General features: G+C 36.4%; 1 protein-coding gene across 1 annotated transcript in view; it reads right to left on the reverse strand.

Annotated features, from left to right (window-relative positions):
• LOC308263493 (uncharacterized protein) overlaps positions 1-11,663 on the reverse strand; it is a gene marked incomplete at both ends in the record, with an annotated part of 68,565 nt that extends 56,902 nt beyond the window's left edge. The window contains 1 exon segment of the mRNA XM_080696507.1: positions 11,641-11,663. Coding sequence (XP_080552633.1) covers positions 11,641-11,663 — 23 coding nt within the window.
• Between the last annotated feature and the right edge of the window lie 832 nt (positions 11,664-12,495).

Here is a 12,495-nt window from a genome sequence, read left to right on the forward strand (position 1 = left end):
GTGAGACTCTCAGCAAATTAGCAAGAATCTCTTTCAAAATAAAAAATAAAATAAAGTGTTGGGGTACAGCTTGTAGCTTGGAGGCAGAATGTCCCTTGGTTTGATTCCTAGAAAACACACACACACACACACACACACACACACACACACACACCTAAGGCAGCAAAGAAGAAAAAAGCTTTGGAGCCGGGAGTGATGGCACATGCTTGTAATCCCACCATTTGGGAGGCTGAGACCAGAGGACTGCGGTTTGTGGACAGCTTCAGCTACTTAGCGAGGCCCTCTGCAACTTAGTGAGACCCTGTTTCAACATAAAGAATAAAAAAAATAGGGCAGGAGATGTAGCTTGGAGGTCAAATGCCCCTGGGTTCCATCCCCAGACCCGCAAAAAAATAAAAGCTTTGGATTTCTAGGAAGGATGATGTTTTGTGAAGGTTTGTTCTAATCAAAACATAAATATAAGCAGGGCGACTGTTACTTCAAATGTGTAGACAATAATACAAAAAAATATGAAGACTCAAGAACATTCAACATACAACATGATAAAAGTAACAAAATGAATTCCAAAAACTTGTCCTAAAGAAACAGAGACTTGAGAAGTGCCAAACAATTGAAAATCATCTAAAGAATTTGGAAGAGAGCAATTAAGCCAAATTTAAAAAAATATATATGGCCGGGTGTGGTGGTGCATGCTTGTAATCCCGCGCTTGGGAGGCAGAGACAGGAGGATCGTGCTGGTTCGGAGCCAGCCTTGCTGGTTTAAGAGATCCTGTTTCTACATAAAGTTAAAAAATAGGTCTGGGAGTGTAGCCTGTGGGAGTGTAGCCCAGAGGTAGAAGGGCTTCCAGGAACCCCAGTACCACCAAAAAAAAAAAAAATTATATATATATATATATATATATATATATATATATATGTGTGTGTGTGTGTGTGTGTGTGTGTGTGTGTGTGTGTGTGTATGAAGAAAATGAGAAACAAAAACATAGAAACCATGAGACAGAACCAAATACAAATTATGGGCTGAAGAGCACAATGAATGAAATGAAAAGTCCCACAGAAAACTTTTCATAGCACATTCAGTCAAGCAGAAGAAAGAATCAGTGAATTAATTTTCTTATAGAGCAATCACCAGAAAAGATCAAGACTTAGTTTAAGTGAATAGAAAATTTTAATTCACCAGCCAGTGACTACACTTCAGGGTGTTTACTCCTGCGTGCAGCCCCAAGCCATTTCTCAGGGCTTCTTTTATATGAGAAAATCACAAGCTCGGGAGTGAAGAGTTTAGGTTCTCACAGTGTGGACAATCCCCCAACTGTTTTTTTCAGTGGGTGTGCAAGTCAAGCAGAAAGTACAGATACCCAAAACAGCATTGTGCAGGAGCTAAACAATCCATGTCAGTCCCTTCTATTACCTACGTCTTGATTGTTTTAAGGATGGAAAGTTCCTAATGGCCTTTGTTTCTCTGCAGTTACAAGCTAAGCAGGAGTTACAGAAGCCAAACAGGCAGCTATGCATGACTAGCAAAGTACCTGGTGAGCCTTTTCTCACGCTGATAATCATTAGTGCCTTGGGATCACCTAGGGTAACATCATGGAGTTACTGAAGCTAAAGCATAGGCTCACTTTATCACAATTTGAAATTATCCAGCTAGCAGAACAAAATAATTAAATGACAAAAGTAAAGGATATATACAGAATTTATAAAGAACATCATTGAGTATACCAGCACATATATTATGGAAGTCACAGGAGAAAAATAAGAATAAAGGGACTAAAACTTATTTTAAAAAATAATGATGAACATCCCTAATCTGGAGATAAAATGAACAACTGGATTCACAAATCACAGAGAAACTCAAATAGGCAGGTGTGGTGACACACACCTTTAACCTAGTACTTGGGAGGTTGAAACAGGAGGATCACATGTTTAATTCCAATCTCAGAAACTCAGTGACATCTTGTTTCAAATTAAAAATGGGGTTATGGTGGGGGTATAACTCAGTGATAGAATGCCCATGAGTTCAATCCCCAGTACAAAAAAAATCATCCATTCATCACCAAGGTGCATAATGAAATTTTCAATGGTGAAAACAAAAATAATTTTGAAAGTAGCAACCCAAAAGTAACTCATCTTATATGAAAATCAGTGGATTCTTTAAGAAAAATCTTGCATATTGAGAGAGAATTATATAAGACATCGAAAGTGCTAAAATAAACAAATAGAAACTGCCAACCAAAAATACTAAAGCTAGCAATGCAGTCATTTGAAAATGGAGAGATAAAGATTTTTCTAGGTAAATTAAAAGCTATAAGAGTTGATCCAGCTACCTGACTGATAAGAAATGCTAAGGGAGTTGTTTAGAACAAAAACAAAAAACAAAGAAAAAATTAAGACAAAGAGAAAACTCACACACAGTAACTAACCACATGCATACAAAAAACACACCCTAAACAGAAAAATACAGTCAAATTCAGAATACTCTAATATTAGTATGGTGATAAGTAAATGCCTTTTAACCCTGGTATGAAAGTTAAAAGACAATTCTGGATAAAATGGCAACTAGGAGAAGCAGCACATATCATTCTTGCCAAGACTTGGTCTCTATTGTAACAAAAACAGCATTCTGACAAAAGAAAGAAAGCAGCATAAATTTTAACAGAGCATTGGCAAGTGAAAGGTGGCAGAAAAAAAGCTAGAAGGCATATCAGAGTTAGAAGGCAGAAAAGTACCCCAACTGCCTCAATGGCTGCACCGGTGGGTGGTACAGTAGTGCCATCTTGACTCACCATGCCAGGACTGCCAGCATTGTGACTTGCAGAGACCCCCAGTAAACAAAAGCCAGTTACCTAAAAAATTTTAAGCCATCAGCTCCTCCTGCACACACACTGGCTACAACTTACAGAAGTGGCAGCTAAGCTCACTGCACCCTCCAGAGATCCCATCAACACTGTAAGTGAACCCACAGTCCCCAGGGAGACCTGTTTTGTCTTGTTTTATTGTTATTTTTGTGTGTATGATTTTTTTGCTCTTTCTCAACTCCTTTCTCAAGCCTCCTCCCTCATACATATCTACTTTCTTCTCTCCATCTCTTTTTTTCTCTTCTTTGTCTTGTATTAAATCCATTTCATATCACTCAGTTGGTTACTAGAATCCTACTACATATTCACTATATATAATCTCTACCATATACTACTTTAACAAATTTATACTCTATTTCTATTTGGTTATATCAGTGACTTTACCCTATTCTTGGATTTACCACTTCATTGCTTTCCTCCTCAATCAACTTTCACATTGAATACAACAAAACTTTCCCTTGTATATACAAGCTGACACAGACTGAGACAAATCTATCAAAAGCAAGAAAGATATAAACTTGTGAAATCATAAGAAGGAATAGCAAGGAAGAAATGGTCTCTCAAAACTTCACAAAAACAGAACCCAACAGCACAGAATTGCAGTGATTGCAGAAAGTCAAATCAGAAATTTAACAGTAGAAATGATACAGTATTTCCAAAAAGAATTTAAGAGAGTCTGAAGGAAATAAAGGATTATTGAAGTGAAGGCATCAATACAAACTATAAACAATAGATTATACCACATGGAGAACAGAATCTCACTCTTAGAAGATGATCAATCCAAAAATTAACACATAGTATGTAATTTAGAAAAATCAATTTGATATCATCAATTGGACACTGAAGAGATACGGGCCCCTCTTAAAAGAGCTAAGTTATGAATAATAGACATAGAAGAGGGAATAGATGCTGAAACCAAAGAGATCAATAATCTTTTCAAAGAAGTAATATGAGAAAATTTTTCAAAAATTAAGAGGATATTGATAAACAGATACAGAAAACTTATAAAACCTACTTTAGACAAGAAGTTTCACCATGCCACACAATAGTCAAACTGACCAACATATAAGCCAAGGAGAAAATCTTAAAGGCAACAAAAGCAAAATGCCAAGTGATATCAGAGGCAAAACAATTAGAATCACTCCAGACTTCCCAAACCAAGTCATGAAAGCCAGGAGGGCCTGGAACAACATATTTTAAACTCCTAAAGAAAATAACCTGAAGCCCCCAATTTTTTCCCACAAAAACTCTCTCTAAAATTCAGCAGGGAAATAAAAATCTTCCACAACAAACAGAAGCTGAAAGAATTTATGTATTACAAACAATCACTAGAGAAAATACTCAAAGAGATAAACTGAAAAGAAGAAATAATTAATAAACACCAGAATCAAAGAAGCAATAATTTCTATCAAGAAAAAAATAAGCAAAGAAGAATAAACACTACCTCAAAAGAAGTTAAAACAAAAAAAGTTAGGAATTAAAAATCATCTCTCAATAATCATGCTGAACATAAATGTTCTCAACTCCCCATTAAAAACATATTGTAGTCAAATGAATTAGAAACCATAAGCTATCTGTTGCAAAAATGTACCTTACAAGTAAAAATATTAACAAACTAAAGGTGAAGGTTTGAAGTAAGGTAATCCAAGCCAATGGAATACAAAGACAAGTAGGAGTAGCAAATATGATAAATTATACAAATTAGACTTCAAACCCAAGCTTATCAGAAGAGACAAAGCAGGTCATTTCTTATTGATACAAGGAACAATTCAGCAAGAGGAAATAATAATACAACATTTATGCCCCAAACTCAGGTGCAGCTACTTTAATAAAACAAACTTTTTGTGACATTAATTCACATATCGATCCCAATACAATAATACTGGGAGACTCCTCTCACACTGCTAGATCAATTTTCTAGGCAAAGATCAGTAAAGATATCACCGAAATAAAGAACAACATAAACCAAATGGACATATTGGACACATACAAAATATTCCACCCAACTACAGCAGAGCTCACATTTTTCTCAGCAACTCATGGAATCTTCTCTAAAATAGACAACTCCTGGGCCACAAAGTAAGCATTAGCAAACTCAAAAAATGTGACATACTCTCCCATGTCTTTTCAGACCAAAATAAAATAAAACTAGAAATCAACCAGAAAAAGACCCAGAATAACCACATAAACATGTGGAGACTGAACATATACTGCTGAATGAAGAATAGGTCATAGAAGTAAGGGGTGAAATTTAGTAGTTCCTAGAAAAAAAATGAAAACAAAAATACAACATATCAAAATCTCTGGGACACCTTGAAGAAAGTATTAAGAGAAAAATTCATAGCACTGAGTGCCCACATAATAACAGAAAATCACCAAAATCATAACCTAATGAAATACATCAAAACCCTTGAAAAATAGGAACAGTCTGACCCCAAAGCCAGTAGATGGTAGAAAATTTTTAAAATCTAAGAAGTACAGACTTTTAAAAATATGAAAAATCAACAAAATCAAAAGTTAGTTTTTTAAAAAAATTAACAAGGTAGATAAACCACTAGCCAACTTAACCAAATGAAAAAAATTAATCCAAATTACAAAATTAAGCAATAAAGAGGAAATATTACCACCTCCAGTGTGAAGTCCAGAGGATTAACAGAAACTACTTTGAACAACTATACTCCAACAAAATGGTAAATCTGGAAAAAATGGACAATTTTCTAGAAAAATACAACCTGCCCAAACTGAATAATGAAGATATAGAAAATTTAAACCAACCAATAGCAACCAGTGGGATTAAAGTAGCAATAAATAGCCTACCATCAAACAAAAGTCCAGGACTAGATGGTTTCCCAAGTGAATTTTATAAAACCTTTACAGAAAAGCTAATCCCAATTATCCTCAATATATTTCATGAAATAGAAAGTAATGAGACTCTACCAAATATATTCTATGAAGCCAACATCACATTAATACCAAGACCAAAAAAGACTGCTCAAGGAAAGAAAACTACAGGTCTATATCATGGATGAACTTGTACGCAAAACTACTAAACCAAATACGAGCAGCACACATTCAAACCAAATCAAAAAATTCATACACCATGACCAAGAAGGATTCATCTAAGGGATGCAAGGCTGGCCCAACATATAAAAACCAATCCATGTAATTCATCACATAAACAGAACCAAAGACAAAAATTTACATGATCATTTCAATAGACACTGAAAAAGCATTTGACAAAAATCCAACACCCATTTATGCTAAAAGCATTGCAGAGAATTGGAATAAAAGGAACATACCTCAACATTATAAAGCCAATCTACAATAGACCCACAGGCAACATTATAGTAAATGGGGGAAAAGTGCGATTATTCACCCTAAAATCAGAAACAAGACAAGGATGTCCATTACCACCACTTCTTTTTCATATAATACTTGAGACTTTAGCCAGAGAATGAGGCAAGAGAAAGAAATCAAAGAAGTATAAATAGGAAATGAAACACTAAAACTATCTCTTTTTACAGATGACATGATACTATATTGGAATACCCAACAGACTCAACCAAAAAATTTGTAGAACTGATCAACAAATTCAGCAAATGTTTGGATACAAAATCAATATTAAAAAATCAGAAGCTTTGCTGTATGCTAACCATAAATCCACTGAAAAAGAAACCCAGAAAACACTTCCACTCAGGATATCCCACAAAAAATAAAATACATAGGAATAAACCTAGCAAAGTGGTAAAAGACCCCTACAAAGAAAATTGTTAAGCATTAAAAAAAATCAAAGAAGACCTTAGAAGATGAAAAGATCTTCCATGTTCTTGGATAGGCAGAATAAATATTACCAAAATGATCATTCTTCCAAAAGTGATGTACAGATTCAATGCAGTATGCATTAAATTACCAAGGTCATTCCTCACAGACATAGAAAAATCAGTCCTTAAATTCATTTAGAACAACAACCAAAAAGAAACCAGAATAGCTAAAGTAGTTCTCAGCAACAAGAAACATTCAGGAAGCATTGCAATACTTAACTTCCAACTATACTACAAAGCCATAGTAATAAAAACAGCATGATACTGGCCCCAAAACAGACACATAAACCAATGGAGTAGAATAGAAAACTCAAGAAAAATCTGCACACTATGATGAATAGATTTTTGACAAAGGGGCCAAAGATATACACTGAAAAAAAGATAACCTCTTCAACAAATAGTACTGGCAACACTTGTTAACCATATGCAGAAAAATATAAATAAACCCCACTTTCTCATCCTGAACAAGGTCAAATTAACATGAATCAAAGACGTAGAAATCAGACCAGAGACCTTGCAGTTCCTTGAAGAGGGCATAGAGCAAACACTGCAACACATAGGCACAGGTTAAAAACTTTCTCAAGAAAATTCAAAGGCCAAGATATTAAAAGGCAGATCAATATGTGTATTGCATTAAACTGAAGATTTTTTTGTACAGCAAAGGATATTATCAAGAATCTCAACAGAGAGCCAACAGAATGGGAGAAAAATTTTGCCAGTTACTCTTCTGAGAGAGGGATAATATCTAGACTATACAGTGAACTCGAGAAATTCAGAGTTAAGAAAATAAATAACCCAATCAAAAATGGGGAAGTGAACTAAATAGACACTTCACAAAAGAAGAAATTCAAATGGCCAATAAAAGTATGAAAAATATTCAATGTCATTAGCAATCAGAGAAATGCAAATCAAAATTACCCTGCGATTTCACCTAACTTCACTTAGAATGGCAATCATTCAAAACCAAACAACAACAAATGCTGGCAGTAATGGAGAGAATTAGGAACTCGAATACACTGTTGGTGGAATTAAATGTAGTGCAAACACTTTGAAAAACAGTATGAAGAATCCTCAGAAAAATGAGATTGAACCTACAATATGATCTAGGAATACCACTTCTGAGTACCTATCCAAAAGAATTGAAACCCAAAACTACCAAACTAATGCATGTGTATCTCTATTCATAGTCACACAATTCACAATTGCCAAACTATGGAACCAGCCAAGATGTCCATCAATAGAAGAATGGATGCCAAAACGTTTTGATATGTTCACAATGGAATTTTACTCAGCCATAAAGAGGAACAAAATTACATTATTTGTGGCAAAATGGATGGACCTGGAGAACATTTGCTAAGGGGATTAGTCAGGCACAAAAAGTAAAAATAATGGGATGCTCTCCCTAATATGTGGAAGGTAGGAAGGAAAGGGTCATTGTAGGGACTCTAGGTGAAGAAGGAGAAATATAGATTAGCAAATAAGGCAACCTGAGGCAGTGGGGAGAGAAAGAGAAATTCCCTAATTTACATGATATACATTTACAAATAAATCAAAGTCAATCAAAGCCAAACGAGAGAGAGGAAATATGGAGGGACTGGGGTGGGAATTTGAGAAGGGCTAAATGAGTGATATGTGCATGTATGCCTCTGCCATCTTGTACCCCATTAAGATGTATGACAACAATGCACTAATAAATTTAAAAAGAAAGAAGAAAGAAAGGAAGACTGAAAAAATTAAGAAAAAAAAAATTTTTTTTTTTTTTTTGGCAGTACTGGGGTTCCTGGAAGCCCTTCTATCTCCGGGCTACACTCCCAGACCTATGTTATATTTTTTATTTGTATTTGGAAACAGGGTCTCTTAAACCAGCGCGGCTGGCTCCGAACCAGTGCGATCCTCCTGTTTCTGCCTCCCAAGCGCAGGAATTACAAGCGTGCACCACCACGACCGGCCGGGGAAAGAAATTTACTTGAGCTAATAAAAGAGAGTAAATTGTGATATATTCATGCAATGCAACACTATTCAGCAGTTAAAATCAATAATCAAGCCGGGCGTGGTGGCGCACGCTTGTAATCCCCGAGCTTGGGAGGCAGAGACAGGAGGATCGCACAAGTTTGAAGCCAGCCGCTCTGGTTTAAGAGACCCTGTTTACAGCCGGGCATGGTGGCACATGCTTGTAATCCCAGCATTCAGGGGCTGAGACTGGAGGATCGTGGCTCGCGGACAGCCTCAGCTACTTAGACCCTTCGCAACTCAATGAGACCCTGTTTCAAAAATAAAGAATACAAAATTGGGAAGGGGGTGTATGTAGCTCGGGGGTCAAATGCCTCTGGGTTACATCCCCAGACCCGAGAGAGAGAGAGAGAGAGAGAGAGAGAGAGAGAGAGAGAGAGAGAGAGAGAGAGAGAGAGAAATCGTTTCCAAATAAAAATATTTAAAAAAAATAGGTCTGGGGGTGTGGCCCGGAAGTAGAAGGGTTTCCAGGAACCCGAGTACCACCAAAATATAAAAACAAACAAAAAAAAAAATAATCAAGACCTAGACTTGTCAATATTGACAACATTTTTTGTGTGTGTGGTACTGGGGTGGAACCCAGGAACTTTCTACCTCTGGGCTATACTCTCAGACCTATTTTATATTTTATTTGCAAACAGGTCTTACTAAGTTTCTGAGAGCCTCACTAAGTAGCCGAGGCTGGTTTTGAACCTGTGCGATCCTGTCTCAGCCTCCCAAGTGCGGGGATTACAAGCGTGCGCCACCACACCTGGCTTTATTGATAACATTTTAAAAAATAGTACTGAATATAAAATATAAACTTTAAGATCATGCATACATACAGAACAGTATTTAAATAAACAATAAAATCACCACAAATCATGTCACTTTTAAATCTATCTGCATGTCTAGTAGTGGTTCAAAAGACACCTTTATATGACATATATAAAACATGAAATGATAAACAGAAACTCAGGGTCTGGAGATGGAAGGATAGAACTTGGAAGAATAAGAAATACACATATTTTTCAACAGAATTGGTTAAATTGTTTTAAAAAATTGTCAGCAAAGCCAGGTGTGGTGTTGCATGTTTATTATCCCACATTTTGGAGGCTGAGAGAAGGAGGATCACAGTTCTCAGATAGCCTCAGATACTTAGTGAGGCCCTTTACGACTCAGTGAGACCCTGTTTCAAAATAAAAAATAAAAAATAGGGCTAGGGGTATAGCTTGGAAGTAGAATGCTGCTGTGTTCTATTTCCAGGACCTTGCCAAAAAAAAAAAAAAGTTGTCAGCAATTATAGAAAAAAGTTATGACTTAATGTATTTTGATGATGACTTCATTATATTTTCTGTATTTTTATGTGTTTGAAATATTTCATATTTTTTTAGTTTAAGATTTAGAGTGGATAGATCACAAAGGCCTTATTTTAGAGATGAAGGAAGTAAACTGTGGAGAAATTAAGAGTTTTACCCAAGTGTCTCAGTGAGCATCCTTACTCACCTCAGTAAACCTGACCACGCGACTTAGAGGCAGGAAGATTTATTTGCTCACAGTTTTTTTGGTCTCACGTTCAGTCCATGTGAGGCCAGCCTTTTGGGATCTCAGGGAATAGCAGCAGGAAGCAGAAGTGGGAGAAAGCAACGGCCTTGCTCTCACATCATGGAGGTTGTGAAACAACAGAAAATAAGCAAGCAAGGGTTTCAGGGACCACATATAAGCCCCAAGAGCATACCACAGAGACCATCTCCAGACACACCCTACCTGCCTAGCTTACCACTCAGATAGTCCAATAGTGTATTTATTTATTGATGATACTATATTCCACATGACCACTATAGGAATTCCAAACTTTAATATATAAGCTTTTCAGGGGGCATTCTATATCCAACCATGACAGCAAGCTAACACAACTGATCCTACAAGACATGTTCCTTGGTCCCCAAACTCCCATACCATAATAACCCTTATATGAAAGTCACAGGAGACCTTTAGGCATTGTCTCACTATTATCTTTGACATGACAATGCAGTGATCTTTACCTTACTTGGGCAAACAGATGGAGTTAACAAGTTGTCAGGTAAGCAAACTGTACTAAACCTATGCACCTTCCTCCCAAATATAAACTACATTAAGGTAAAAGTAAACATAACCACTGCTGATCTATTGTTAACAGTCCCTTTGTTTGAAGATTTTGCTAGCTTCCTTCCCATGGTTTTATTAAAGAATAGACAAAACCTACAATGAAATATCCAAAGGTAGTGAAACATGCCCTCAGCAAACCTGTCTGAAACAAAGTAAGAAAGTTATGTTCCATGTCACCAAGAGCCACAGTTGCTGACCCAGGGGAGGTAATGAGGTGGTTAGAACACTTCCCATCCTGAAGCCAACTTTCCCCCAGAGTTGGTTGTGGGACATGTGTACAAGCCCTTGCAGGTGTGCTTCTGTGATAAATTATGAGTCGCATCACCTTTAGAGAGCCACACTTCTAGACTATAAACAATCCCTCCCAAAGGGAAGGCTAGAAGCAGTGGAAGAAATACCTGAATTATGATTATACTTGGTAGGATAAAACAATAAAGCCCACTGCACTTTTTTTTTTTTTTTTTGCAGTGGGGATGGAACTCAGAGGCATTCTACCTCTGAGCTACACCCTCAGCCCTATTTTTTATTTTTTATTTATTTTTTATTGTTGAAACAGGGTCTCACTGAGTTGCAAATGGCCTCGCTAAGTAGCTGAGGCCGTCTCCAAATTGCTATCCTCCAGTATCAGCCTCCGGCATGCTGGGATTACAAGTGTGCACCACCACACCCGGCTCACTGCACTCTTTTTGATGTACTCTGATTTGAAAAAAAAAAAAATAAGACTCAGCCTAAGCAGAGGAGTGAGCTCTTTACCACAGATTATCATAAAAAAGTGAGGTACCAACACACTGGTTAAGCAATGAGGGCACAGAGAAAAATCTTATCTTTCTTCCAGAATTGTCTGGAATTTTATTTACAGCAGTTTGACCTATCCTCTGGCTCAGAACAGTGTGAGGATTTTAGACAGTCTCTGGTCTTTCAGTTCTTTCAGCTGATCCATAAAGTCAGCTTTAAAAAGTACCTAAAAGAAATGTCAGATATTAGTTTTTTACTCATTGTAGGTGTTCACCAAATGTCTGTGAAATGACTCTGTGGAGTACTCTTAGAAAAACTTATCCATCTTATGTATTTTTAGGTTTTATTTAATGTACAAAATCCATACCCACATTATAAACACTAATTTATAAGCTCTTCAAGGGGCCATACTATATCTAATCCTAGAAAGTCTGGTTTTGAAAATCTAAAATTTGCAAAGGATAGTTTATTTACTCCTGTGGTTATATCAGTTACATTATAGATAATATTATTCTTCCATTATTTAATCATGTTATTTAAAATGTCAAAATAACATGATTTAAATTTTCAGATGGGCCTAAGCACACAATTTGTCAAAGTGCCTGACAGGCATCCATAAAATTTTCTTTATGGGGCCAGAGAATATTTCTAGGCATTGTAGCCACATACAATTCATGTAAAATATGTCTATAGAGTCCAAAGTGATTTGTTTTTAAAACAACTCTTTAAAATAGGAAACCAGCTGGGCATATTGGTGCATACATGTAATCTCAGTACTTTGAAGCCAGAGACAGAAGGAGCATAGGTTCAAAGCCAGCCTCAGCAACTTAATGAAGCACTTAACAACATGTTGCTTCCAAATACAAAATTAAATAGGGCTTGGGGTATAGCTCAAAGGTAGAATGTCTCTGGGTTCAATCTACAGCACCATAAAAATGCAGATA

The sequence above is a fragment of the Muscardinus avellanarius genome (assembly GCF_963383645.1).
Source record: "Muscardinus avellanarius genome assembly, chromosome: 5".
In the NCBI taxonomy this organism is placed as follows: domain Eukaryota; kingdom Metazoa; phylum Chordata; class Mammalia; order Rodentia; family Gliridae; genus Muscardinus; species Muscardinus avellanarius.